The sequence below is a fragment of the Parasteatoda tepidariorum genome, chromosome 9, assembly GCF_982258835.1.
Source record: "Parasteatoda tepidariorum strain Cologne lab strain chromosome 9, Ptep-v5.0, whole genome shotgun sequence".
NCBI classification, from domain to species: Eukaryota; Metazoa; Arthropoda; class Arachnida; order Araneae; family Theridiidae; genus Parasteatoda; species Parasteatoda tepidariorum.
In genome coordinates, this window is record NC_141763.1 from 92,669,845 (window position 1) to 92,696,628 (window position 26,784).

Below are 26,784 nucleotides of genomic sequence, written 5' to 3' on the forward strand. Positions count from 1 at the left end.
ATAAATGTGAATAATTGGTTAAAACAACAAAATAAAGGAAAAATAAGAAATAAATATAACTAATCTTTTACATTGCTATATTAAAAATAATAAAATATTGCACAAAATTGTAATATATTGCTTCAATTAAAAAACTCACACATACATTACGGATGTAATGAACATTTGGCAAAGCATTTTTTGAGTTTTTTTTGAAAATTAAATAGAATTAGTAATGAATAATCTAAAATCACATTTTTAACTGCATATTATTAGAAATAGTTTTTACACACATTTGTCCTCATTAAGTTCTAAAATTCATGTTCTTGCAGATTTATGTTCTGGAAGACAAATAAAAAGAAAATTTGAAGAACTGAACTACTAGATTACTTTATAATAAACCATAATTGTTTTTCCTCCATCATTCTTTGCTTCATTTTTATTGTTTTTATTATAGCACAGTATTTTAACAGAGCGTATATGATAGACTTCATTCTTTTTTTTGTCACCTTTTTTCCTGTATGGTAATACAGATGACCGATATCGGAAAACTGCGATTTTCAATGTTAAAGTTTTGTTTTAAGAAATAAGAACAACTGTATTTCTCTGTTTAGGTTTTTTTTTTTTAATTAACTTTTCTCTTTATCCACATTTTTATTATGACACAGCATTTTTTAAAGAACGTTTCTAATGAACTTCATTCTTTTATTGTCACTTTTTTTTAAAAATACGGCAATGTGAAAAAGTTAAATTGAGATTCTCAGCGTTAAATGTTTATTTTTAAAAATTAGATTTTTTGCTTTTAATTTCTATTTAGTTTTTACCTTCTTTAAATAGCTTTTGCTTCATTGATATATTTTAAAAGCATTTCTGGCAGATTCCATTTCTTGCAGCATTGCTTAATGGATTCTTCTTTCCGGAAAATACTATTTTTAGCTTTAAAGTTTAAGTGTCATTTTATTTACCAGATACACTTTTTGGTTTAACGTCAGTTTATTTTGTTAGTTACCTACCCTAACGAAACTTCTTAAGTCTATTGCATGAAAATTAAACAACATTGAATTGGAATTAAATCTTAAAATTTTTTATTGAAGGAAATAAATTTTGCTCTTTGTCTGATGCTCTATTTTCTGAACCTGCCGAAATCTCGAGATATTGTACTGTATTACAAATAATATAACAAGAATTTAGCTAAGTCTTGAATAATGTTCAACAATGACTAAATTTATTTATACGTAAAAATATTTATCAATGATTAATTAAAAAAAAATTTTTTATTCAGATTTCGATCATTTGATATTCGGCTAAATTACTATTTGATATATCCCTAATCTATATATTTAATACAATTTGAAAACATCTCATATCAATCCCATGGAGATGACTTGTTTTTTAACTCATCAATTCAGTTAGAAAAAATTGTAAAAGGAAAATAATTATATCACAAAGGTAACCATGTTTGTCAATAACTTCTGACAGGTAACATACAAAGTTTCTTTATTGGACACAGAATAATAAATTTTAACAGTTCAAGCTAGCAAACAAGGTCAACTTAAAATATAACATACAAATTAAATATTATATCTTAAATACTACTCAATATAGATAACTTTAATCTTTGGCAATATAGCATGAAAGAGGAAACTTATTATTAGAGACAATTGGTATTATGGCTTACCGCTTGTAGGCATAAATAATATCTTAAGAGGTAATGAAGGATCACACAGGTTTGCTTTTAGAAGTAATTGATAATAAAGAGACATCACTTGCAGCAATTTACAGAAGAGGTAATAAGGAATCAGACACACTTACTTTTAGAATTTATTAACAGTATGTGACATCACTTGTAGCAAATAACATAAAAGGTAATGAAGTATCACACTTACTTTTATAGGCAATCAGTAATAAGAGACAGCACTTGTAGTAAATTACATAAGAGATAATAGGAGACCGCACACACTTACCTTTATCGGCAGTTGATAGTATGTGGCATCACTTGTAGCAAATAACATAAGCGGCAATGATGGATCCAAGTCTTGCAAGAGAGATAGGAATGTAGCGCGAACAGTTTCTGATAATGTTTCCCACCAGTAACCAATGTGAGGTAAAAATATAACACTAGGCACATTTCTTTGAGCTTCATGAAAAATCTGAAAATAGAAAATTGAACTATTGCTACTGAAAAAGAAATATTTCTTTATAGAAGGAAAAAAATTCATACTTCAGGATTAAAAAATTACATTTCAGTACATATTTTTTGTGCTTACATTCCCAGTAATGAATGCAAGTAATTAATCAGAAATATTGTAAAATACAAATGAAAGGCCTCTAAAATTTTGACAAAAATCCCTTAAATGTGAACAAATGGTAACAGAGATGAAAAAATTGATTTTATTTGATAGGTAGCATGGTACAGAGATCGGGTATTACAGCTACCAGTTGTCCTTTGAGCCTGATTATGGTAATATACTGTGCGTATGCAATTATATTGTCTGCAGAACATCATTAAGGATGAAAGTCAGACCATTATAATTAGCCCATTATTAAAGTTCTAATGCAAAATTAATAACAAATCAAAAGCTTTCCAAAATATTTTAGCTAGATATTTGCATTTTTTTTCAAGAAATAGCATTAGCAAAACAAGATGAGTCATATGAAGTTAAGTTATGGATTAAATTAATGGTTTCCACCTGCTGACTAAATATCGAAAATAAAGATTGTAAATCGTTACTTATTTCATTGTAAATCGTTACTTATTTCAGTGAAAATGCACTTTATGTGCTCTGCTACTTTTATACATAAATTTTTTTAAATCTTTGGTTAATAACGTAATTTCACCATGATTACAATTATTTCATTTGGTTAATTATTAATAACAATTACTATTATTTTGTGGTGAATAAAATTTTATATTAGCAAATAAAAATAAATTTTATGTTGCATACATAATTCAAAAGTCAAACCTTAAATTTTGTTTGGAAACATTAGATACAATACTTAAATTTTACAAAATCCACTTGGATATATAAGGACATTTTTTTCTTTCCATTTTAGAATTGAACCCTGCAGCCTTTCACCAGATTCGCGAAAGGCTTAAGAAAATTTACAATAACTGACCTGAGCACAAGCTTCTTCAGGTGCACGTGTCGTAACCGCATACAGAGCTGGTATATCCAGTCTATGCACTGTAACATTTTCTAACAGATGTAGTACAGCAGGAGCCAGGCTTCCTTGTCCCTGACCTTCTTTACCAGATATTAAAAAATAAGGTCGATGCAGTATGGGTGCCATACTAATATGAAAAAAATAATAAGAATAAATAAGAATTATCTACATAAGAATTACATAACATAAGAATTATCTACATTAAATAAGTAAAAAATGGAATGAATGATAAAATAAATAGTGTTTCATAATCACTGTCACTTTATTTTTCTTTGTACTGTAGTTGAAAATTTAGTAAAAAAAATTAAAAAAATGCAGAAATGAGATACATATTATTTTTTAAGTGATAAAAATCAAATTAAAAGTATTAAAATTGGAAGAATAATGACCAATATAAATTGCAATGAAGTTAAGATTAAATGCCTGAAAACACACTCAATAGCTGAATGAAACTTAAGACACATTTTTTTAATAATTTACCTTTAAGTCTAAGCTGACAATGAAACTGGTTTTGATATTATTTGTTACCCTTTTATTACAAATGACCTAGATAACAATTCATAATTTGCAACTCCAAACTACTTATGCCTAACTTATTTAATACCTTAAAAAAGGGCTTTCAAAGACTATATATTACAGGCTGTGATAAAGGAGGACAGCAAATAATAAGAATTTAAAAAAATTAATTCGATTCAAAATTATAGCATTCACACAGAAAATTGTCTCCAAGTTCCCATAACAAATCAATACGAATTCTCAGCCACAGAGGGCACAACTGAAAAACAAGCACAAACTCTGCTTTAAAAATTCTTTTGATTCCAAGCAGGCATCCTGATATTGACAAGTGGCATACATATGAAGAGCAGTGGTTGCTTAGGGGACAGGTGTTCGTCTTCCAATACGGTGAACCACGTTCGAATCCCGGCTATGGCTGGTCGATATGAATTCCGCATCCGGCTCGTAGCAACCACAGTGATGTAAATTATTTTCAGTGGACGGATCATGGGTTAGAGTCCCCTTGCCATCAGGCTAACTGTGGGAGGTTTTCCTCTCCATGTAATGCAAATGCGGTTTAGTTTCATTATAAAGTCCCATACAAAGGCAAATTTCTCTCAACACTTGATCCAAAAGTTCCCTTGTCTTCCAGATCAGGTTCAAAGTTACAATGCTACAGGGTTGATCAACGATTGTTATAAAGTGGCATTTTTAACAACAACAACACAGAAAAATAGAAGAAAGTTTATAATTTTACCTGGTTAAATTCGATTTCACCTCCAGAAGCTTCATTCTGCTCCTAGGGGATCCAAGACAAGAAGTAAGCTTTGGAACATCATCGGAACACATGTAACTATCACTATCTTCAGAATCAATTAATTTAGAGGTTGAGTTTTCACTACAGATACTAGGTAAAGCTGTAAGACATAAAGGGTAATACTGTAATAATATAGAGGTGCTTAAAAAACATTCGATTAATTTAAATCATTTATAGTAAATAACAAGAAGCATCAAAAATTCTACATTGCCTTTCTAAAATGAAGTTTTATTAGAATACTGGGAATGATTTGATTTATAGATGCAGGACAGTATTTTTTAACAATTCTGTTTATGTTTTATCTCAATTTAGCCAGGACAAATTTATGATTCCAGCTAATTTCTAATGATAATAATTATGCTATTGTTATTGAATGCCATTAATGCAGAGGGGTATGCTTGTTTTATTCAGTGGCGCCATTTATGGCCAAGAATTAGACTCCTGCCACGCGAATACACCACAGCCCGTTTTACACTCACACAGCATCCATCCATCTGTAAATCGTAATTTTGACCAGAACCAGAGCATGATTAATTTCTGATCCAGTACTCCCAGAGGTATTGAGATAATCTGTTATGAATCCATAAAGCACAACGCTAACCGGATATATGATGTTCATATAATTATGTATACATACATGAATTTTTCCTGGGACTTGAAAATTCTAATCGGGCTTGTAAATATTTAAACCATTATACTGATTACGTGTCTCCTTAAATTTTGACAGAAATTGACAAGGTGCTGGATGGGGCAGATAGATAATACCAAAGATGTAGAAAAAAAATTAAATATGTTTGTTAAAACCAAAATGTTACTAAATAAAATTATAGGAATAAAAGCTTATAAAGCAAAATAAGCTTATTCTTTTTTCTATCTTTTACCCTACCTAATGTTAGTTAAAATGAATATGACTGGTCAAGTTTACTTTCATTAAAAGCAAGTTAACTTAAAATCACCGTGCAACGTGAAAGCAAAACACAATAAAATCATCAACATTTTTTCAACAACATTAAAGTAAGTGATTTTTTTTTCCTCAAAAATTTTCTTCTTAACATGCATTCACTTTTACAATTTGAATTACCTTTTGCTATCATATTTCGTTTTTTTTAAAAAGTTATGAGGATTAAAGTAATGAGCTTCTTTAAATAAATGGTAAAATAAGCCTACATCAAAAAATGAAAAATATGCTGTATAAATTTGTTTTAAATTAAGATGAAATGAAAACCTGGGTATCTTTAACTTTTCTTTCTCAATGTAAATATTTTTTTTACTTAGGTGTTTGGGTATGTTAAAGTTTCATTTGGGTAGGTATTTTTTAGACTGACATGCCCAGTGACTTTTGGAACTCTGGAAGGGATGGAAATGCGACTATTTTAGTGGGAAAAGGTATTAAAAATGATTTTATTGATTTTTAGGAAAAGTTTTAAAGTAGTCCTGAAAAAAAAAGACATGATTTGTACACCATTGGAAGAATCTGCAAAAGAAATTATGAATACACTCACAGGGTTGTTTCTTCATAGGGAACGTGAAATAGGGGAAGATCTTTGAGATTTTTTGAACAACTGCAAGCAAAGTGGGTTCCAGTAAAGGCTTCACAACAGTAGATAAAGGTTTAGAAGAGAACACTGAGCTCCTCTGTACGGATGGTTTCATCTTTTTCAAAGCTGTCAAAAAATCTACAGAATCAACCTGCAAATTTAAAACAATTATTTTAGAAAAACTAGCAAGGAAGGTTTTTAATAACCTAAGTAATTGCAAAAAAAAAGAAGAAAAAAGAGTTATTTTATAAGTTTATTTATTTTTAAGAAAAAAGACTTTAAGTATGAGACCTTTTAAGACCATGGCATAACATAATAAGCAAAACAATAAATATTAAGAAATATATTTATTCATAATTATTCAAACTTATATAAATGACTTATTCACCCCTAAAAATTGCAAAATAATAAATTTATTTTTTAAAAAACGTCATAGAAATATTTTCTGTTGCTCTTTTAGGCTTGCCTTCACAGTTAACAAATTCTTTTAAGTCTGTTTTGATGAAGAACAGAATTAAGTCTGAATTTTTGTTACGTGCCAGAATATTCATTCTTGCATCATTTTTCATTAAATCTATAAAAGAATAAAAACATTTCTCCGCAAAAATGTCTTCGCACTGTGAAGTGCAAAGATAATTTTGAGAATTAGAAAAAAGTCTGAAAAAAAAAAAATACTTTCCTGGCTTGAGACTCAGGCCTAAAAAGCTTGAGATTTGGCAGTTCTGCTAAATCAATATTAGAAAATCTAAATTATATATCATTTGATTAGTTTTATTTAAAATAAAAATCTAAGAAAGAAATTTTCTTTCCAATAACAAACAGCCATCGTCTTATTGGTGAACTAGGTAAAATTGAAATTTTTTGTATATTCTTAATTAGGCAGAAAAAGCAAAATATAATTTCATAACTCTCCAAATATACAACAATAAATATAGACTTACATGAATGGTCTCCACGTCCAACTGTAACTTTTGCTTAGATTCATAAATTTGAGGATAGCGGCGTCGGAGAGCAACTAGCGCTGCTTCAGAGCAAAGTGCTTTCAAATCTGCACCACAATAGCCTGCAGTGCAAGCAGCTAGTTCTGAGATGAGAGAATCTGGTTGAGGTGGGATCCATTCCTTTGTTATTATCTTCAGAATTTTTTCACGGGCCTAAAAATAATTAAAGAAACAAAAAAATAAAATAAATGAAAATCGTTGGAAAAAGTAGAGAACAAACTCCAATAAATGTAAAGCCTTAACAAGATATTTTCAAATGATGATCAAGTTCAATATGTCTAAAATGTTTGACACCGTTCAAACTCAAATGAAGTGAGATGAGAAAGAAGACATTTTTAAGGACTTTTCAGAGCCTTTAACCTTAATGTCATTCACATTTTTACAACAAAAACAGATGAATAAGTAAAAAAAGTGATATCTATGAAAGAAGTTCCTTCCTTAAAGTTTTTATGATCTGTATTTAAAATCAATAGAAGTCTTTAACTTTTAAGCTTTAAAAATATTGGAGTATAGTACCTGATAGGATGGGAGTGGAAAAAGCAATTCCCGATCGAAACGACCAGGTCTTCTCAAAGCTGGATCTATCGCATCCAATCGATTTGTAGCACCAATAATCACGATCTCTCCTCGGTTATCCAAACCATCCATCAATGCAAGTAAGGTAGATACAATAGAACTATGGATCTGATCTTGTCTAGTCGAACGGACAGGTGCCAATCCATCAATTTCATCGAAAAAAATTATAGCAGGCCTCATAGTGTAAGCCTATAATCCAAACACATAATACATGCATTAGTGTACAGAAAAGGTTAAAATATAACTAATTTAGAATGTAATTTACTTTTGGAAATGATTCAAAGCAGCGTGGCAGCAATTGACAAGAAAATCATATGCATGTAGGACAGCTTGAAACATTTGTTTATTATTCGATTTACATTATTATACAAGAGGGGTAAGACCTCTGTTTGCTGCTGCTTACCAGCCCCAATGATTGCTTTACAATAATTGTTGTTTCTTGCCATAAATTTTTTTTTTCTTCTATGAAAGTTAAAATGCACAATATTTGATATGCAGAATAAAATATGTGTCAAACTTATGCAAGTTAAAGCTAAAAATTTACTAATACAGCTAAAATAATTTCTAATATTTGTCTGCCATGTTACATTTTTAGACCACACTATTAAAACTTAGGTGGTTCTTTTATAGACCCCCAGATATCCATTGCTGTTGTGAACCTTACAACGAGATATCTGGTTATGTAGCAAAGCAATGTGTAAATAGATCTCAAAAGATTCAACCGTCCAATTCATGTATTTAGATCAAATTTGTTCTCTAAATGATAACCAATAGGAATTTCATTGAAAAAGTAGTAAAAATTATTTTATAGGAGGCTAAGATAATATATATCAAAGATTCGTTTGAAATACTTACTTGGTCAAATAATAGACGTAGTTGCCTTTCCGATTCTCCGACCCATTTACTCAGGCAATCTGCCCCTTTCCTCATAAAAAAGGCAACACGCTTGTCTCCAGTACTGCATTCATTTGCTAGGGCACGAGCCACTAATGTTTTGCCAGTTCCTAATTTAAAATATTTATAAATAATACATTTCATAATATAAATACGCAAGAATAGAATTAAAGAATCATTTCTGTCGATAAAAACTAATTTATCTTCTTTCGAGAAAAAAATATCTCTGAGCGAAATAATCTAAGAGTTTAAAAATGAATAATTTTAGAATACCTGGTTGGCCGTAAAACAGTACGCCTCGAGGTGGGGCAATTTTAAACCTTTGGAACACCTCAGGATACATAAGAGGGAAAAGGATCATTTCCTTTAAGGACCTGATATGCTTGTCTAAACCTCCCACATGGTCAAATGATACCTGAAAAAAAAAAATTGTTTTAAAGAATTTTCATAAACTCTTTACCTAATAAGAAAAAATTACAATAAAAAAAGTAATCATTTACCGTTTTATCGATACCCATAGGATCAATATCGGCCAAACTGCTGCCTATCATAACTCGATCCCGTATGGTACCCTTTGTCAAATCATCATCAAGAAAATTGAGAGGGAGACATCTAAAAATAAAAGGTTTCAAAAACTGAATCAATAACAAAGATTTTCCCCAAAATTTAGTATATTGCTTTTCAGACATAATAATATAATTAAAAAATATTAAGTTAAAAAAAAAATTAAATAAAATATTTTCCAATTCTTGAACTTTAAAACAAACTATTTATTTATATATATATATAGATTTGAATTTAATTATTTAGAAAAAACATATTTTAACATCTTCATAACGCTAACTGCATAGTGATGTAGATCTGCATCATATGCATTAAACCAGATATCTCTTTATGTAGCAACCTTTGCATTTTTAAATTTTTTTATTTTACCAAACCTATTTTATAGTTTTTGAACACAACTAGAATCTTGGACTAGGGGTTCACAACCTTTTTGAGTGAAGGGCCACATGCACAGGAGATTGACCAATGAAGGGCAGCAAAGTATTTAGACAGACATGTTGACAGCAATTGTAGGTAGTAATTGTTATATAAACATCATTGTTCTAGGCACTAAATTATTTTTGCCAGTTAACCTTGCAATATCTTTGCATAAAATTAAATACTTTTGAATGTTTAAAATTAGAAACTTTAAAACTGATTACTTAAAAATTAAAAAAAAAAAAAAAACAGAATCTGAAAATTAGAATCAATTTATCAAAATTTTTTTATAGATAAATTGAAATAATTAAAAACTATGGGAAAATTCATGTTTTTTTGTATTACAAAAGTCCATATAATTATAAATTTTAACATTAAAAAATTTGTTCATAACTACATTTGCTACATTTTAGATTTTCAAATTCATGACTAATTCCAAGAATTTTTCATAGCTTAACGGAGTTACTATTTTCTCCGACAAAAACACAACAATAAATTAAAAAAATCATTATAATAACATTCATTGAAATGATAGGTATATCCAAAACTGTTATACTCTGCACCTTCATATTTATAGATTTTAAATTTAAAAAACAGAGTAAAGAAAGAGTTAAAACAATAAAATAGCTGAAAAAAATATAAAAGCAAATATTTTTTTTTTCTTATTTTCTGCAGAATTACATTTTAAAGATACTTTTCTTGTTCATCGGAAAGGAAAGAAATGCTCCTAATTTTTCTGTTCCCATTTCGGAATAAAAAAATTCGCCAATGACTGGCTTGCTTCAGCTAAAATTTTAAATTGATAAAATAAAAAAAATAAATAAAAATTTTGAAATCACAGATGTTTAAAAGATAATTCACTCTAGAAATGATATTTTTTCTTTCATTTTCTGAAAGAACACCTTAATTTTTATTGAACACAATAAAAACATCTTATATTTTAATCAAATATGACTGTGAGTGGGGATTTTGTTACAAAATTAGATATTCGGAACACTATGAAATTGGGGGAGGGGGTGAATTCCATTTTAAAAACTAGTTTTTCGGCGACCTAAATCCATGACTTTAAAGATTTTTTTAAAAAGAAATGACAAATTTTGTTCAATACCGAAATTCATGACTTTCTAAGTGCGCCGATACCCTGCATAGAAATAAGTTCAAAAAATAAATAAAAATTCTAGTTATGAAAATAAACGCAAGTTAAATACTTTGATTTAAAGAAAATTTATAAATTATTAAGAATTCATGCATTTAAAAGTTAACCCACTAGTCGGATGTTAAAAGACTTCTTTTAAAAAGTGATTTTGAAAAATTAAGAAAAAAAAAATTACTAGTTTTTCGGGTGGATAATTATGTGAAGATTCAAGAATAAAAAACTTTTTTATGTACAGCAAACATTTTTTACTATGTAATATTAAAAAACAAACAAGTAAATAAAAAAAATCAACATGATCAGCAGTTATAGTCTAAATACCTGTTTCTAGCTCTAGCTAAACTTATAGCCTTTCGTTTTTCAAAGTGTCCTTCATCACTAGAACTACTTGAACTATTATGAATCGCATGCCTTTTTCTAAAATAAAAATCAATTATATAAAGAACTATTAAATAATACATAGGCAGTTCTTAAAGAGAGTATAAGACGCATCTATAATTAAGTTTAAATTGAACTACTAGAAAAAATTTTTGAACGATCTAGTGAGAAGAATTAGCATAAATTATTGCAAAAGTTTCCTATAAATATCTTAAAAAATATTTTTTCCCACCTAAAGGATCAATTTTGGTCATTTAATGTTAATTAAATCAATGTCACATGGAAAAAAAATTAAGAAAATTTAAAAATCTTTTTAAATACTACTTGTTCATATTGCATTGAAAATAAATATATAAATAAATAAAAACAAGCTGTTTATCAATTATGCTGCTATCTTTTTTTAAACCTATTTTTCAACTATAATGTATTATAATAAATATTATACTGGTACATAAATAAAATTCGCATTATAATTATAAATTATTCTGCGAGCTCATTATTGTCTTTTAACGTAGAGCATGATTTTGTCAAAATTAGTTTCAGCATTTAATATTTAGTTAAAAATAGTCCAGAATTTTTATTATGAGTAAATATTTACGATAATTTTATGCACTTGTAATATATCGACCTTATGATGATAGAAAAACTATTTTTGTTGGGTTGATAGAGATTGCTACACTGAGCTTTGTCTTTGTTAATTAATTTACTTAAACTCATTTGGTCATAATAATTAAAATTTACATTATAAATGCAAGAAATATATAAAAAAACATAAATTTTACTATCACCCTAAATATAAAAATGAAATTTTACATGAAATGCGAAAAAGTTGGCAGTAATTAAAAATATTTTGAGAAATGTGAACTAGAATTTAAATAGAAATACCTAGTATAGATGTGATTACGATGTGCTGTAGTTTTTATTTTAAATGAGTCTCTTTCTCTTGGTGGTCGAGGATGGTGCTGATTTGCCTCAAAAATTGTTGTAGTAGATCGCCTAGGTCTGGTGGGTTCTAAAAAATAAAATAAAAAAGATTAAAAAACCAATTATTTCTAAAAAGAACAGATAAAAATAAATAAAAACAAGTAATAATTAATTAACATAAAATATTATCTGATTCTAAAAATTATTTAGCGGTAATGTACATATAACGTAACAATTTAAAGTTTTCTAGATACAACTTGAAAAATACATAGTTTGTAAGAAACCAACAGAACTTTGTGTTCAATTAAATATATCTTTCAGAAAAAAAATTTCTATCATTATTTTTAAGAATTTTTTATAAATGTTTCTTTATTTATATAATTTGTGTGCGCTGCTGTTCAATAAATTGATTGCTGCTTTTATATTTTCTTTGGAAAAAAAAAATTTAAAGTATTAGATTAAATAATTACCAACGCAGTCTTAAAAATTATTGAAATCAGTTCAAACTTTACTAATTTGGTAAAACCTTATTATCATTTTATTTAAATTACTAATATGTTGATTTTTAAACATACACATTTTGTGCAATGATTGGTAAATGTAATTTTATTTGCAATGTATTTTTGCATTGTCAAAAAAATTGCAAATGAATATTTTTTTACATTCTCTCACAATAAATGTTAAAAATATATAGAGACAATTTATACTATTAAAAAATACAATGCTACTAAGTTTTGAATATAAATAAATCTGTAAGAAAAATTTATTTTACAACATCAGTATTCTCATTACACAGCAGAAATTAAATTGACGATTGCAAAATGGAAGTCAGAAAGAATGGTTTTGATGGAGATTAGGAACCAGAGATTTGTTAAAGAATTGGAAGTGTTTGCATAGATGTACTGTTTGAATACGTATAACAAAAAATACTTTGATGGAGTTAGAAATCGAATTAGCTTTGAAAATGACCTTGCTTGAATCTGAATGACGATCAAAATAACTGAAGAAAAAAAAGGAAGAAAAACAGACATGAAAAAGGATTTCGACATTAGAAATGGATTTTATTTGAAATAACTTTGAAAAAAAATGGCTGACATCAAAACTGCCTTTCATAATTAAAAGAAAAAAAAATGAATGCATTAATATTTTTAATGCAATAGGCTGGCTCCAGCAGAACAACCTTCTAGAAACTATTTCGTCAGAAAACACTTGTAAAGCTCCCACAAAAGAACATTTGTGCTGATCCACCCGGACAAATAAAAAATAAAAAATAGGAAGAAAATAAAAAAGTTTATTCTTCAAAAATTGAGTTTTCAGCTTCAATTATTTTCTAGCTCATCAGCAGTCATATAATTTTTAAAATAATTCTGAATAATTTATATAGCCCTATGATCATTCATAATTGGTAACAGAACAAACCTCTTGATACTTGAAATCTCTCAGTAATAGGCTTCTTAGGCCGCAAAGAATACTTAGGGCCACGCACAACATTACTTGGAACATGAGCTACGCCATCCTGATTTTGGCCACCATCCATTTCTGTTGGAAATTGGGGTGCAGCTAGAAAAAGAAAAAAAAAGAGGTTATTACAACCTGAAGTTCTACTATTCACAATATCTTTTGGACACAGCAGGCATTGTACTTACATTGCATACTATTTTCGATGTCACTTCTGTCATCAATAGTATCTGAATCAGAAATCCCATTTTGGTCTGTATCTTCCGTATCAGCCATACACCCGTCTCCTCGAGAGATGCGCCGAGAAAAGAAAGTGTGCACAGTCTTTCTCTTCTTTCTTTTGACTCTACTATACATATCCTCATATTCCTGTTCAAAAAGAAGAGTTAATTTAAGAATTAGGAGTTTACACCACCATTGAAAACTTAGTGGTTCAAAAATATGACACGGTAGACAAATGTGAAAAGTTTAAACAATTTTAGCACACAAATAAACACATATTTAATGGTATAGATTAATTATAATTTCATAGTAATATTTATTCAAAGTACAGCCCTATATTTAAATTTTTATCTGTTACAAAAGCCACGTAGCTTTCACAACCTTCATTTTTTTACAATATATCCATGATAAGCATATATCAAAAGGAAAAATAGTTCAGTAACCCGTTTTACACGCTCAATTCCCGATGATTTTATCTAAAATCCACGAAGCAATCCAAGGGTAGAATCGTGGTTAGTTTCCTTAACTCCACTAACAAGACTATGGCAAAAAAAATTTCGAATTGACTTTTGTAGTTGATATTATTTTTCACATCTATAAGCAAAAGATTCAAGAGAAATATCTGAGGAAAGTTGAGTTAAAATTTTTTTTGCTCTTATAAAATACCAAAGATTTCTTTAAAAAAAAAATATATATATATATATTAGAAGATGTTTGCTTGATTTAAACTAAAATAATTTAAAAGAGAATTTAAGATAGCTTTGAAAATATTAACAAAAAAGAGTCAGTATGTGTCCAACATGGCACGTTGAAAGAATAAAAAAACTACAACTCACTAGGCCTTCTGGCGTAAGGCCTAACCGTTGCAACTCATTATGGTTTCTCAGAGAGCGTCTCGGCCTTACGGTTTCACACTGATCATCTTGGGGACTTCTTTGAACGGTAGGGAAAAGTGGCTCATATTTAGTAAACTCCGGAATACTAGAAGCTAAAAGCCAAGCTTGGTTCAAATTATCGTACATGAACTTCCTCTGACGCGTGCTGCGTCTCACATTTTGCTTGTCATCAATGCTATCAGTCCCATTAACAAACATTTCGTTAGAATTGGAATGTGACGAAATGGTTGCCACAGAACTTTTTTGATCCGTATCTCTGCTAGTTTCTAGTTCCCTCTTCAGCGAGTGAGGCAAATGGCTAATTTTCGGCAAACCTGAAAAAGATAGTAAATTTAATTAAACACAGTGAAAAATAGTAATGCAAGTATAAGATTGTCAGAAATTTTTATTGCACTACTTATGAAATTAAATAGCAAGAAAGAAAATTTACTAGAACCACAATATAAATTAAAATTATTTTCTCCAGTCAGATCAGGATAGATGTGAATTACCTGCTTGATCAGACAATAGCACAATAATTTTAACAATGAATGGACTGTGTGAAAAAGCTTATTTCCATAATAAAAAAAATTTGAGAATTATCGCACACATGCACTGATAATAGAAAACATCTATATGCTTGCTACAATTCAACCAGAATATTAAGAATAAAAAGGGTTAAATTAAATGATGAAAAGGTATTTGGCAAAAGCAGAAGTTGAGACTAGACAATTGCCGGAAGATATTCATTAAAAATGACTTATTTAAAATAATATAAATATCCTATTTATATTTTTTAGTGAAAGCAGTCTAGCGTCTTCAGAGAGCTTCACTCTAAGCTAAACACACAGAAATTGTTATAAATTTGCCTTTATATATTGTGTTTCTTACATTACTTTTTCCTAAATAGTTTTGCTACCAGTAAAAATGGTTTCTTTCTGTTTCAAGTTTGGTTTAAAATTTTAGGGTTAAATTTGAAGGGATAGTTTTTTAATCGACCATGTCAACCTTCATCTATCGAAAGATACTTCTCTATGGATTCAAGTTAACATGTCTTATATACTAGTGAATTGGTATTTAATATTTATAGTGGTAGTTGCACCACATTACTCCTCTTCTAGAATTTTATCTGTGATAGAATTCGATGAACGAATACCACTAGTTGATTTATGCTGTGTTTTTATTTATTTATATCATTTTGCACATTATAGTTTTTATTCAATATTGTTTATTGATCGGGAGACTGTATTTACTTCACAGAAAAAATTCTCTCCCCTTTGAGCAGTATATTTTTAAGCAAATCAACTGCTTAATGTGGACCATCACGTCCAGGTCACCATTGAAGGGGCTTAATTATCGACTATGTCAACCTTCATCTATCAAAAGGTACCTCTCTATGGAATCAAGTTAACATGTCTAGTGAATTGAGATTTAAGATTTATAGTGGTAATTGCACCACAAACTATGCAATTGCACAGTACCACTATGCAATTGCACATTGCATAGTGGTACTTGTCACTTCCCCACAACGATTTCTGGTATATTTGACGCACTATAGAAAGTGGAATCTCTGATCCAATATATGCAGTAAACAATATTCCATACTCAGTGCAACAAATGCAAACTCTGTTATAGACTAAGTCTGATTGGGAAAATAAAAGATAACATACCATTTCTATCATATTTCTGAAGATGGGCAACAACTTTACCGGAAAGCTTTCGTTGTCGAGAAGATGAATTTGTTGAGCTATCATCTGTCTCGGTCTCCTAGAAAAATAAAAAAGGATAAACACTTTTAAAAGGCATATAAAAACTATCAACTAATTCTGCTTTAAATAATAATGCACAAATCTTAAGCTGAATGATTTAAAAAGGTCATTTTTATGGCCATTAAAGACAAAAAACTAAGCAAGAAATTTGGGAAATATATTTCACTTACAAGATATATTCATCTTCCAATTATTTCAAAATAATGTATTAAATAACTTGGATAATTAATACTAGTTTAGTACTAAAAACGAAATTGTGCAAATAAATTTTTTTTAAATAATTGCTTGATAACTTGATATTTCTATTCGAAAAAGAACTTCTCATATTTCTTTTACTTACGTTAGAAATAACCTATTTCTTCCAGAGACACTGTGGAAAAAAACTTAGGCAATTTCCACTGTGAAAGAAACTTCTCAAACTTGATTTGAAACTTTAAATCTGTACTTTGAAGCTTAAAATGTGACGATTTATAAAATGAAATCAAAGTGTAACAACATAGCATTTTTCATATAATTTTAGTCTGAGAAGCATTATTATGTAAACAAAAAATGATTATGATCAGTGAGTGATACTGATGATATCTTTTTCGAAATCGTTGCTTTTTCCAATAGGTATAAAATTAGAGGTTAGTAGATATTGTAGTAGTTGATTATGCTGAATGAAAAGTGAATAGATTATTAAAATTGTAGGGAAAGAACATGATTACGAGAAATTATAGTAAATTTAGGAAAAATTACTTTGAATCAAAATATTATGAAGCAATTTACAAAAATCTTTCCAAAAATACTTTTTTTAAAACACAGTCGTTTTTTAAATAGAAATCATTACAAATAAGTAAACTAGAGATTTCAGAGGGAGAACATGCTTAAAAGCCATTTTTGTGAATATGGGAAAATTATTTTTGATAGAAACATTATGAAGCAATTTACAAAATCCTTCCTACTTTAAAACTGAAACACTTTTTTTAAACATAGTTTTTGTTTAACAGGTACAGAATTATTCTAGATTATTAAATAGAAAATTTTAGTAAAACAGGCTCTTTAAAAACCTTTAGGAATAGAAATCTTTTGAAGCAATTTGCAAAATATCTTGCCTAGCTGAAAATTTAAAACAACTTATTCCACGTAAAGTTGCTTTTTATAACTGGGTATTAAGCTGTTGTAGATATTTAAATTAAAGATTTCATCTAGAGAAAATGCTTAAGAGACATTTTAGTGAATTTGGAATAAATTATTTTGAATAGAACAATTTACTAAAGATCTTTTCATCTTAAAAATTTAAAACATGGTCATTTTGTATTACGTATTTCAGGAAAAAATGAGGCTTCTGATTTCCTTCCCTCAAGAAAATGAAGTCAGAAAACCAATTTATCTCCGTACCAATGCATTTTTTTCTTTTAGTAAAGTAGTTATTTTACTATTAAGTAAATAGTTATTTATTATATACATTGTTGTTCTTATTTAAGTATAGGGAACAATGTTGCACCTTAACACAAGATTGGAAAAAAAAAATCAAAAATCTTATTTTTAATATAAGGATTATTTTTTTTTTTAAATATATAACAATCAAAGCTGAGGACAAATATAATAATAATTCTTTATATTACTAAAAACAAAATTATAACTTGATATTAGTAAAAAAAAAATTGATTAAAAATTGCTACATTACATTAATTACATTGTTACAATTTAATGACTGAAATTTTTTTTTTTTAATTTTTATTCAAGCTCAATATTTTCATGAATTTGTTAAAGAACAAGACTCAATTCGTCAGTTAGATAACAAATAAATTAGATTATGAAATAACAAAAAACCAAATATTCTAAATTACTCTTGGCTTTTTCATTATTTACATTCTTAAGCTCAGGCTTTAATAAGCTTTAAAAACAAACATAAAATAAAAGGGTACAATTGAAATATGCTTGTTAAATACCACATTTTCAATACAGCTAATGGAAAGTTATAGGCAATTAAAAAATTTCACATCACTTCTTTAATCAACATGCATTACCCTCCATAACACCTCTGTTTATAACTGTCAACCACAATGAAATTAGACCAGCGGCAAAGCTGGCGGGAGACAACAAGGGTTCTAAAACTTGTTTATTTATGTTCTGAAAGACAAATGAAAAGGGAAACCTATTGGGTCACTAAATTTTCATTGCTGGTGAGAACCCTATAAACAACCCATAATATCGATAGATGTGGCATCAGAAAAACATATGCCGCACCATTTTGTAATGGGTGCCATTCTTGAAGAAACCATAAATACTAGTGCCATCTACATTCAATACAAACATTTCAAATAAAATAATGAGTAAAATATAACATGCAAAGAGAGTTCATGCAAAGTTCAGTATTCAGAATAAACATTAACTAATATTGAATTCCAATCATTTAACGGATTGGGAAAAAGTTCTGGAAACTTTCAGCTTTCACTTAAAAGTCTTCTCAGATTTAAAAGAAATTAGATAGCAAGCAACATTTAAGACTGTTGACCTTTCAGAAGACCCTATACGGCAGGAGAAATTCTTCATGTGTTCGCTGAAAAAAATGATTTAGAAACATCAAATTGCAAACAAACTATGGCACAGTGTAATAATTAACCTGCAACAATTTATCTGCATTTTGATACTTTCAAAACATTTTTTCAGCATCTGGAATTTCATGATTTACTCTAGGCTTACCTGAAGTCCCTTTTTCTCTATACTTCTCTTTCTTCATATTTTAAATCACCAATGGAGGTGGAAAAAATTTGCCACAAAAAGTTTCTCCCGCAGTATAGTGACCTCTTAATGTTAAAAGTATAGAAAACTCAGCATTTTTAGTTTTATATATATACTATATTTACATGAACATATCTTGATATTTAGCATAATTTAGAAAAGTTCACTGTAGAATAATTGGTGCATCGGAAAATTATTTAATACATTTTATTTATCAGAAACATTACTTAAAAAGTGGGAATAACAGCCAAAGAATAATGTGTAACTGAAAAGATGCTAGGATACACTATTTACTATAATAAAAAATAAAAAAATTTAGTGAAAAAAAATATGAAATCGTTCTAATAAAACCCTCCATAAATAGAATTTTTTTAAAAAAATTCCTTTAAAATTTTAAAGCAAATATTTTTTTTTTTTACCAATAAAAGGCATATTTTGAATAAGAAATCATGCATACAAATATTTCAAAAACAATAAAAAAAGATTAAGAATAAAATATAAAACATAATTAAGACATATTTGGTGTAACTTATTAATTATTCATATTATTTCTTAAATTTTTTTTTAGTACTTAATCCATTTTAAGGAGCTACAAAAGAACCTATTACCACAGGAATTTATATAAGTATACTAGGTAACTATTAGGTATATTTTTTTTACAAATAAATTAAGACTTTTCAATTTATAAATTATATTTACAAATATCTCTAAAACAATGAATTTTTTCCCTTAATAATAAAATAAGGAATAATCAGGATATATTCTGTTTAACTAATAATTTGCCAGTATCCATTCACCATAATTATTTAAGCTTTAATGGGATCAATAATTATTTGCAATTTCTTACAGCTCCCTAAAATGAATAATTAATACTTAACAGTATTTAATTAAAAATTGAATGAATGCATTTTTAATTAAATTTTAGTTATTATGTTATTTATTTAGTTATTTTAGTTGAGTATTTAATTAAATAAATGAATTAATACTTAACAGTATTTAATTAAAAAATATAATATGCTATATTTGTATTTGTGAATTCAATAATAATTCTTTTTAGTAATGTATATGTTTAGCATATGTGATTTGTTAACTTAGTAATATGAATAAAATTTGATGATGCTATTTTAAGTTTTTTATAAGAAAAATCAGGTTTTACTAAAATAATTTACTCAAAAAATTGCAAAATTACAGTTATTTTAATTCTCAAGAAATTCCTAAAATTTAGTATTTTTTTCAATTGTTGCTTTTTAGTTTTTCCTTATTCAAAAATTATAAATTAAGTGTCTTAAAAATTAAAACTACTATCTACATTAGATTGTAATCATTAACTGTTTAATATTTGATACTTCTTTTTGAAGAAGAATATTTTCCACTACATCTAAGGCAGGAAGAAACCTATTTCTCCTAAGGACACTTTTCACATTGTGGGAGATACTTGCCATCCCCGATTAAAAATGAAAAGAATTGATATAAACCTATTTTAGTCACATATTCTACGAGATTCAAAGTTAAGTTGAGGAACCTATGAAAATTTCTTAATAAAAAATAATGCTGAGTTTTTCAATATATTAACAGTAGGCGGAGAACAGCCATAAATTGTCTAAAATATTTAAATATTGTTTTTCCAACACAGTTTGTCTTAGAAATTTTAGAAAAAATTAACTTAGAAGGAAGAAGTATAAGGTCAGAATTTTAATGTCATACCTTTATTGGTGTCATTTGATTCATACGACCGATAACTTTGCACAGAACTGTTTCAAAATACAACAAAAATCGATTAGACAATAGCTTCAAAAAATAAATGAACAAAATGAATCAGAAAAGGCTTAGATGGCTACATAACATAAAAACATTTATTGTAAACCAAAATAATAAAATACAACTTGAACAAAAAAAAAAAAGATTTAAATGAAAACATTTAAAATTTAAAAAAAAAAACCCTACAGAATGAGCAATACCAAAGAAATTCAAAACTATAATGCATTTTAAAATAATAACATTAAAAAAATTCCCGACAAATGTTTCGAAATAATACCGAATATAAAAGACAAATTTCATCACTATAAAGGCTAAATAAGCTGCTAAACCAAAACTGAAAGTCAATAGATTACCAAGAAATGAGACATAAATCACATTGAAAATCTAGTTTTGGACTTCCGACATCGTATTCATAAAAAAAAAAAAATAGAAGTTTCATTGGCGAGAAAATTACTTAAGCCTTAAAGTAGTGGTAATACTTTCGTAAAATCAAACATAATAGAAATTATTGTAATCTTTAAACATTTTATAGAATAGGAATTGATCATTGACCCCACATGTAAAGAAACTCAAGTCTCAAACAAAACAATAACGCAAGACTTTAATTGTTTACAATTACTTTGCATTATCTTTGTGAAAAACTTACCCTATCATCATCCATTACATTTACCCTGCATGATCTAGTTTTCATGTTGTTAGTTGAAACTTAAAAATAAATCTTTCACATTTTTTAATCGTCTAATATCCATAAATTCGAGTATATTATTTCACCAATTCTAACTTAACAAACATAAACATACCGCCATCAGCCTCATGCTACTTATAAAAAATATTCACTTCACTACAACTGGCGGTTAGGGTTGCCACAATTAATGAAACAACCTTGGGAGGTAAAATTGGCAAGGTAACTAGGTTCGACGACTTTGCCAATTAGGAGTAAATTTCTTAAATTAAAAGATTTAAAATGAAAATATTTCTAATTTCACGCCACTGGTTCGTTGATAATCGGACAAGGGCATCAAATTGTAGAATAATTCCTGAGTTTTTCTCAGCTTGTTATCGTTTTTCGATTCAAAAAGATTTCTATTGTTTGGCTACGATAAGAAAGAGGTGAGAGTGCACAGCTGCCAGCAGGCGGGAATTTCAAATAACCTTTTTCAAAATAAACCTATTAATTATCTTAGTTAAAAAATCCCTTTTAAAGGTATGGAAATGTATGATTTCGTTGTTATACAACTTAAATCATGTAATTTTTGAAAGTTGGAAGTTTGAAACTAGAATAGAGATATTTATTTTTGTTCTAAAAAATACACATCTATGAGTTTTTCAAATAAATAAATAAATAATAATAAGTAAACATATGAAATGAAGTAAAAATAAGTAAATAAAATGAATTAGTTTTCTTTCTAATTTTATAAATAAATAAATAAAAATAAGTTAATATATAAAAATAAAATTTAAAATAAATTAATAAAAAAAATGAATTAGTTGTTGTAAGTGAGATATTTTTCTATTAATTATACAAATATATAAACAAATAAACTAAGTCATTTTCTGAAATAAAAGATTTTTTTTAAATTTTAAAATAAATAAATCGTTATTAATGATAAAAAATAATCGAAATTATAATTATTAATAATTATAATCATAGTTATATTTTATTCATTAAAAGATTAAAATAAAATTATTCAATTAAAATAAATTAATTCGTTATTATTCATTATTCCATTAAAATAAAATTATTTTTAATAAATTAAAAAGAGTAGTTTGATCACGAGGCCTTTTTTTAAATCTCTATATAATTAAATACTCCCTATGCCGATTTTTAACATAAATATTTCGTAAAAAGTGTGGAGCGGGTAATCTAATAAATGTGCAATATTGGACTCAATAAGAAAACTGCGGCTGTTCCTATATGTATTCCCCCGCTCCCAACCTAGCAATAAATTCTAAAAAAAAAACTATTTATTTTTTTTCAACATGCTGAATTTGAGAAATAACACTTTTAATTTCTTTCCACAACAGATCTTTCAAAAAATATTTATGATCCATACTTTCACTGGCAAAAATGATAAGACTCTTATTGTGAAATAACCATTAAAATACAACTTAATTTGAAAATATTTAATAAAAGAAAGGAAAGTTTTTTTTTTTATCGTTTTATTATCAACAATCTTAAATTAGATTTTACGTAAGATACTTAAATTTCCTATAGTTGTGTCCAGTCTAATGATGAAATTTCTTTAGTGTTTACACATGCTAAATACACGACTAAAATAAGCTAATTCATTGTTTTCTTTGAAATAAAAACTGCTAATAAACGCAGAAATTAGTTATAAGGGAATTATATTTCTTTATTAATAAATTTTGTTTCTTACATTGATTTGAAAAGCATGAAGAAAAATACTAATGGAATATTTTTGCAAATGCTTGTCTTTTTCATATTTTTATTCATTGTATTCTTATTAGAAAAATTATAAATAGACATTTTCGAAAATTATTATTTATTTTCGTTGGCATTTTACTGAAAATGATCTCATAAAGACAAACCGAAATATTAAATAAAGTTTAAAGGGATACTACATCAGTTTATATGCAAAAATCAAATAAAGGAGATTAAAAGCATATTTTGAACCCCCCCCCCTTCTCTACTCCTTTAACAATTGAGAGAGAGGGAACGAAAGAATTGAGGGAAAGAAAAAATTGAGGAAAAGAAAGAATCGAGGGAAAGAAAGAGGCCTCGTACTGTGCCATTTTAAAAGAAAAAAATTTCAAAACTCAAATATTCGTAACTTCTCATTTTCTATAACTAAAGGCCAGTCGTATACTTTCACCAGGGACTTAAATGTATAAAATGAAAATCGGACCACACTAAATAACGTTTGGTCTAATAATCAGATTTTCACGTTATAGGGCTCAATCTTCATGGTTTGAGGGTAGGATTTCAAGTATGTTAATCAGTAGGTGGAAACGATATGCTAAGTTACGAAATCAGACAAAAAAAACGTACTTTCTCCAAATAAACATACTTGTTTTTCCACGGATTCTGATTTCTGACTCCCAAAGTATTCGATTTCTCAGAAAATATTCCAACGGTTTTTAAATTCAAATTTTGAATTTCATCCTGTGAAATTGAGATGGAATGCTTTTAAATGATGTATAAAATTGTATACCTTACAATTCAATCTTCATACGACTGTTATCAAGTAAAATAATAAAAAATAATAAACATTTAAAAAAAGTTTTTTTCGCATGGAACGATCTTGTGAAAAATGAATTTTATAATTGCGTGCAGAAATTTTTGATCAGCTTAAAAAATTCTCGAGATATGGCGAAATACGTCAAAAAGTGAAATTACATTAAAGGGTCCAAACATTCCGCTCTCCTATTTCCTAGATTGTGACACTCTCCTGACCATATTTCCATATCGGGACCATATTTCCTAGATTGTGACTACTCTCTATATTTCGAGAGTCAGAAATTTGTGAAAGAAAAGTATTTTTAATTAAAGAAAGTGCGTTTTTGTTTCTGTTCTTGTAACTTAATATATTCGTTTGCACTAATTAATTCACATATTTTAGGTCACTCCCTCGAACCATTAAGATTTAGTCCTAAAACATGAAGATCCGATCATTAGATAAAAAGCTATTCAGGGTGTTCCATTTTTTAAAAAATTATTTTTCTTTATTTTGCTCGCTGTACAAAATGGGTAACCTTAAACGCGTTTTTATCAAAAACACATTTTCGAATAGATGTGTATATAATTTCCCAATATATTTCTTTATGCACACTAATCAGAAAATTTACATGTTTGATATTATTTTCACAGAATTTATTTTACTTCTTATACACCAGCATTGAAGTAGTCAAAACACAAAATAACCAAATAAATGAAATAATATAAAAATAGGAATGATTAAAATAAATTTCTTATCCAACGGCAATTTATATACCACAATTTACATCGTTCGTAGAGAGGATGACTCCCCCTCCTTGGTAGTAACTCGACGTGCTACGTGCAAAATTGAGCACTTTATGGTAGAATAGTTTAACGAGGACTGATGCCACATCCCCTTGGTCCCTTCGCAGAAGGATCAAATTTGTCTCCCTCCCGTTCACAAACCGCTGCCAGTGATGCTGTGACAATACAATAGCCAAATGATTTTTCATCTATAACCACTTTTTTTTACCTTCTTAAATTGATTCTTTAGAAAGCATTCACTAATATTTTACAAAATGTCAAAGTAAGCGACTCTATTAGTCAAATTTAAAATTGTTCTGAATTTTATAAAATTGTTTTCGTTTTATGATGTCACAAACTCAAAACTGTTTGTGAGTTTGAAAGAGGATAAATTCTGTTGATACGACTGCATCAGCAAAAGACCGTGGTAGCCCAGTTGTTGGAGAATCTGACTCCGGCCGGGACTCGATCCTCGACTCCGCTAAGACTCCTCTAAGATCCACCGAATACATGCGTTATAAGTGATCGTAAAAATTTGTTTAATCGAAAGTCTTGTGGTCACTCGCTGAACAGTACCATGCGTACAGGATCTGAAGAAAATTTCTTCCCCCTTTAGATCTTTGTCTAAATTTAGGAAATAACCACACGATTCAGTGGTGCTGCCATGTATCCGTGGAGATCCGAGACTGACGAACTTTCACCCTAGTGGTTCTCTCTTGTCAAACGAAAGGCGCACTTTCTTGACTTAATTTGCAAAGAGCTAATGGTTGGTGAGCCTAGCTTGCCCAAATGTCAGTAGAAACAGCAACATTTTGCAGTGATAGTTTCTGACATTTCAAACCTACGTTAAATATCAAACCAAAGGACATGTGAAGCATATTTAACTGAAGATAGCACAAAACCTTCAACATGAAGTGGACTCAGATTCAAGAAAATGACAAAACGTGATGTCATGATTTAGAAGCAGAATGTGAAGAAATATGGGAAAATTAGACGATTGACACCTCTACAGATTGCGGGCGAGTTCTAAACACGCAAACAAAGATTTCTCATAGAGCAATTGGAATAAAACTTAATTTTCTTGGACTTTAAATTCAACAATGTACTAAATATTAAAGGAAGTGACAAATCATTTGGTTATTATATTTATAATCGAGGTTTTTGTGGTTTTCGTGCCCGAGTAACGCAAGTGCTGGTTTGTTCTATTAAAATGTTGTCCATGAAGGCGAATCTTTCCTCATACTTGATTTAGGAGTTCCCTTGTCTTCTGGATTGGGTTCAAAATTAAAAGGCCACAGACTTAAACTTAGTAGTCGTAAAGCCAAAAATTTGGTCGGCGGTTCAATGACGGTACAAAGGATGCTCATGCGATACAAAGGATGTTCATACCATATAAGTGATATCAAAACTAGTATTGAAATAGTATCAAAAAGTATTGAAATAGCCTTAGCGGATGGAGGAGGCACGTTTCCATTCAGCACACGTGACTTCATAACCAATCAGTTATCGTTTTTGATTGCATCACTTATAGAAGCCTTTTTAGGCAATTTCAATGCTTAATATTTCAATGTTTAATATATGTTGGGCAATTTCAATCATATATATCATATATATCATATCAATCATATATATATATATGGCTTTTTAATTAAATAAATAAACATTTGAGGGAAAAAATCAGCTTTCCGGAATCAGGAGAGAATTTCCAATAAGTTATGAATGAAAATAAAAAAATTAAGCCAAGCTGTAATTGTCTATTTTAATAATCTATACAAATAATAAAATAAAGAATTTGTGTGTTTGTATACCGCATTGTGGGTATATTGGAGGTTTTAAAAATACGATATTCAACATGAAGCTAAATGAGTGCAATTGTAAACAAATTACGAAGCCCAATTTTTAAGTTTTGATTTTCTTTTTAATTCAAAGACACTTAAAAAATGGAATTTTCTTATTCGTTTAGCGGAAGTCATTGTTTTAAAATGAACTATTAGTGATTCAATTTTGACAAATACTTTAAAGATAACATCAGTGATGTTTCCTAGCTTAGCTCGAATTGAAAGAATTGTTCATTGCGTGTTCTGCAATACTTAATTACTTTTTATTCGCTGGG

General features: G+C 28.4%; 1 protein-coding gene across 6 annotated transcripts in view; it reads right to left on the minus strand.

The window, feature by feature from the left end:
- The window catches only part of LOC107451563 (ATPase family AAA domain-containing protein 2), a 39,915-nt gene extending 18,132 nt beyond the window's left edge, over window positions 1-21,783 (minus strand). The window contains exons 1-17 of one of the 6 annotated variants that reach the window (XM_043050281.3): window positions 21,357-21,783; window positions 20,657-20,703; window positions 16,127-16,223; window positions 14,418-14,791; window positions 13,548-13,728; window positions 13,321-13,461; window positions 11,863-11,989; window positions 10,921-11,016; window positions 8,966-9,077; window positions 8,739-8,880; window positions 8,427-8,575; window positions 7,512-7,760; window positions 6,936-7,148; window positions 5,959-6,145; window positions 4,397-4,556; window positions 3,097-3,271; window positions 1,944-2,129 (exon numbers count right to left, since the gene is read on the minus strand). In XM_043050281.3, the coding sequence (XP_042906215.2) occupies window positions 1,944-2,129; window positions 3,097-3,271; window positions 4,397-4,556; window positions 5,959-6,145; window positions 6,936-7,148; window positions 7,512-7,760; window positions 8,427-8,575; window positions 8,739-8,880; window positions 8,966-9,077; window positions 10,921-11,016; window positions 11,863-11,989; window positions 13,321-13,461; window positions 13,548-13,728; window positions 14,418-14,791; window positions 16,127-16,223; window positions 20,657-20,680 (2,613 nt within the window). In that variant the 5' untranslated portion in view covers window positions 20,681-20,703; window positions 21,357-21,783. Of the gene's footprint in view, window positions 1-1,943; window positions 2,130-3,096; window positions 3,272-4,396; window positions 4,557-5,958; window positions 6,146-6,935; window positions 7,149-7,511; window positions 7,761-8,426; window positions 8,576-8,738; window positions 8,881-8,965; window positions 9,078-10,920; window positions 11,017-11,862; window positions 11,990-13,320; window positions 13,462-13,547; window positions 13,729-14,417; window positions 14,792-16,126; window positions 16,224-16,565; window positions 16,678-20,656; window positions 20,704-21,063; window positions 21,165-21,356 lie in introns of those variants that run through there. The other 5 variants (XM_043050283.3, XM_043050280.3, XM_071186827.2 and 2 more) reach the window with 5 other exon arrangements.
- Between the last annotated feature and the right edge of the window lie 5,001 nt (window positions 21,784-26,784).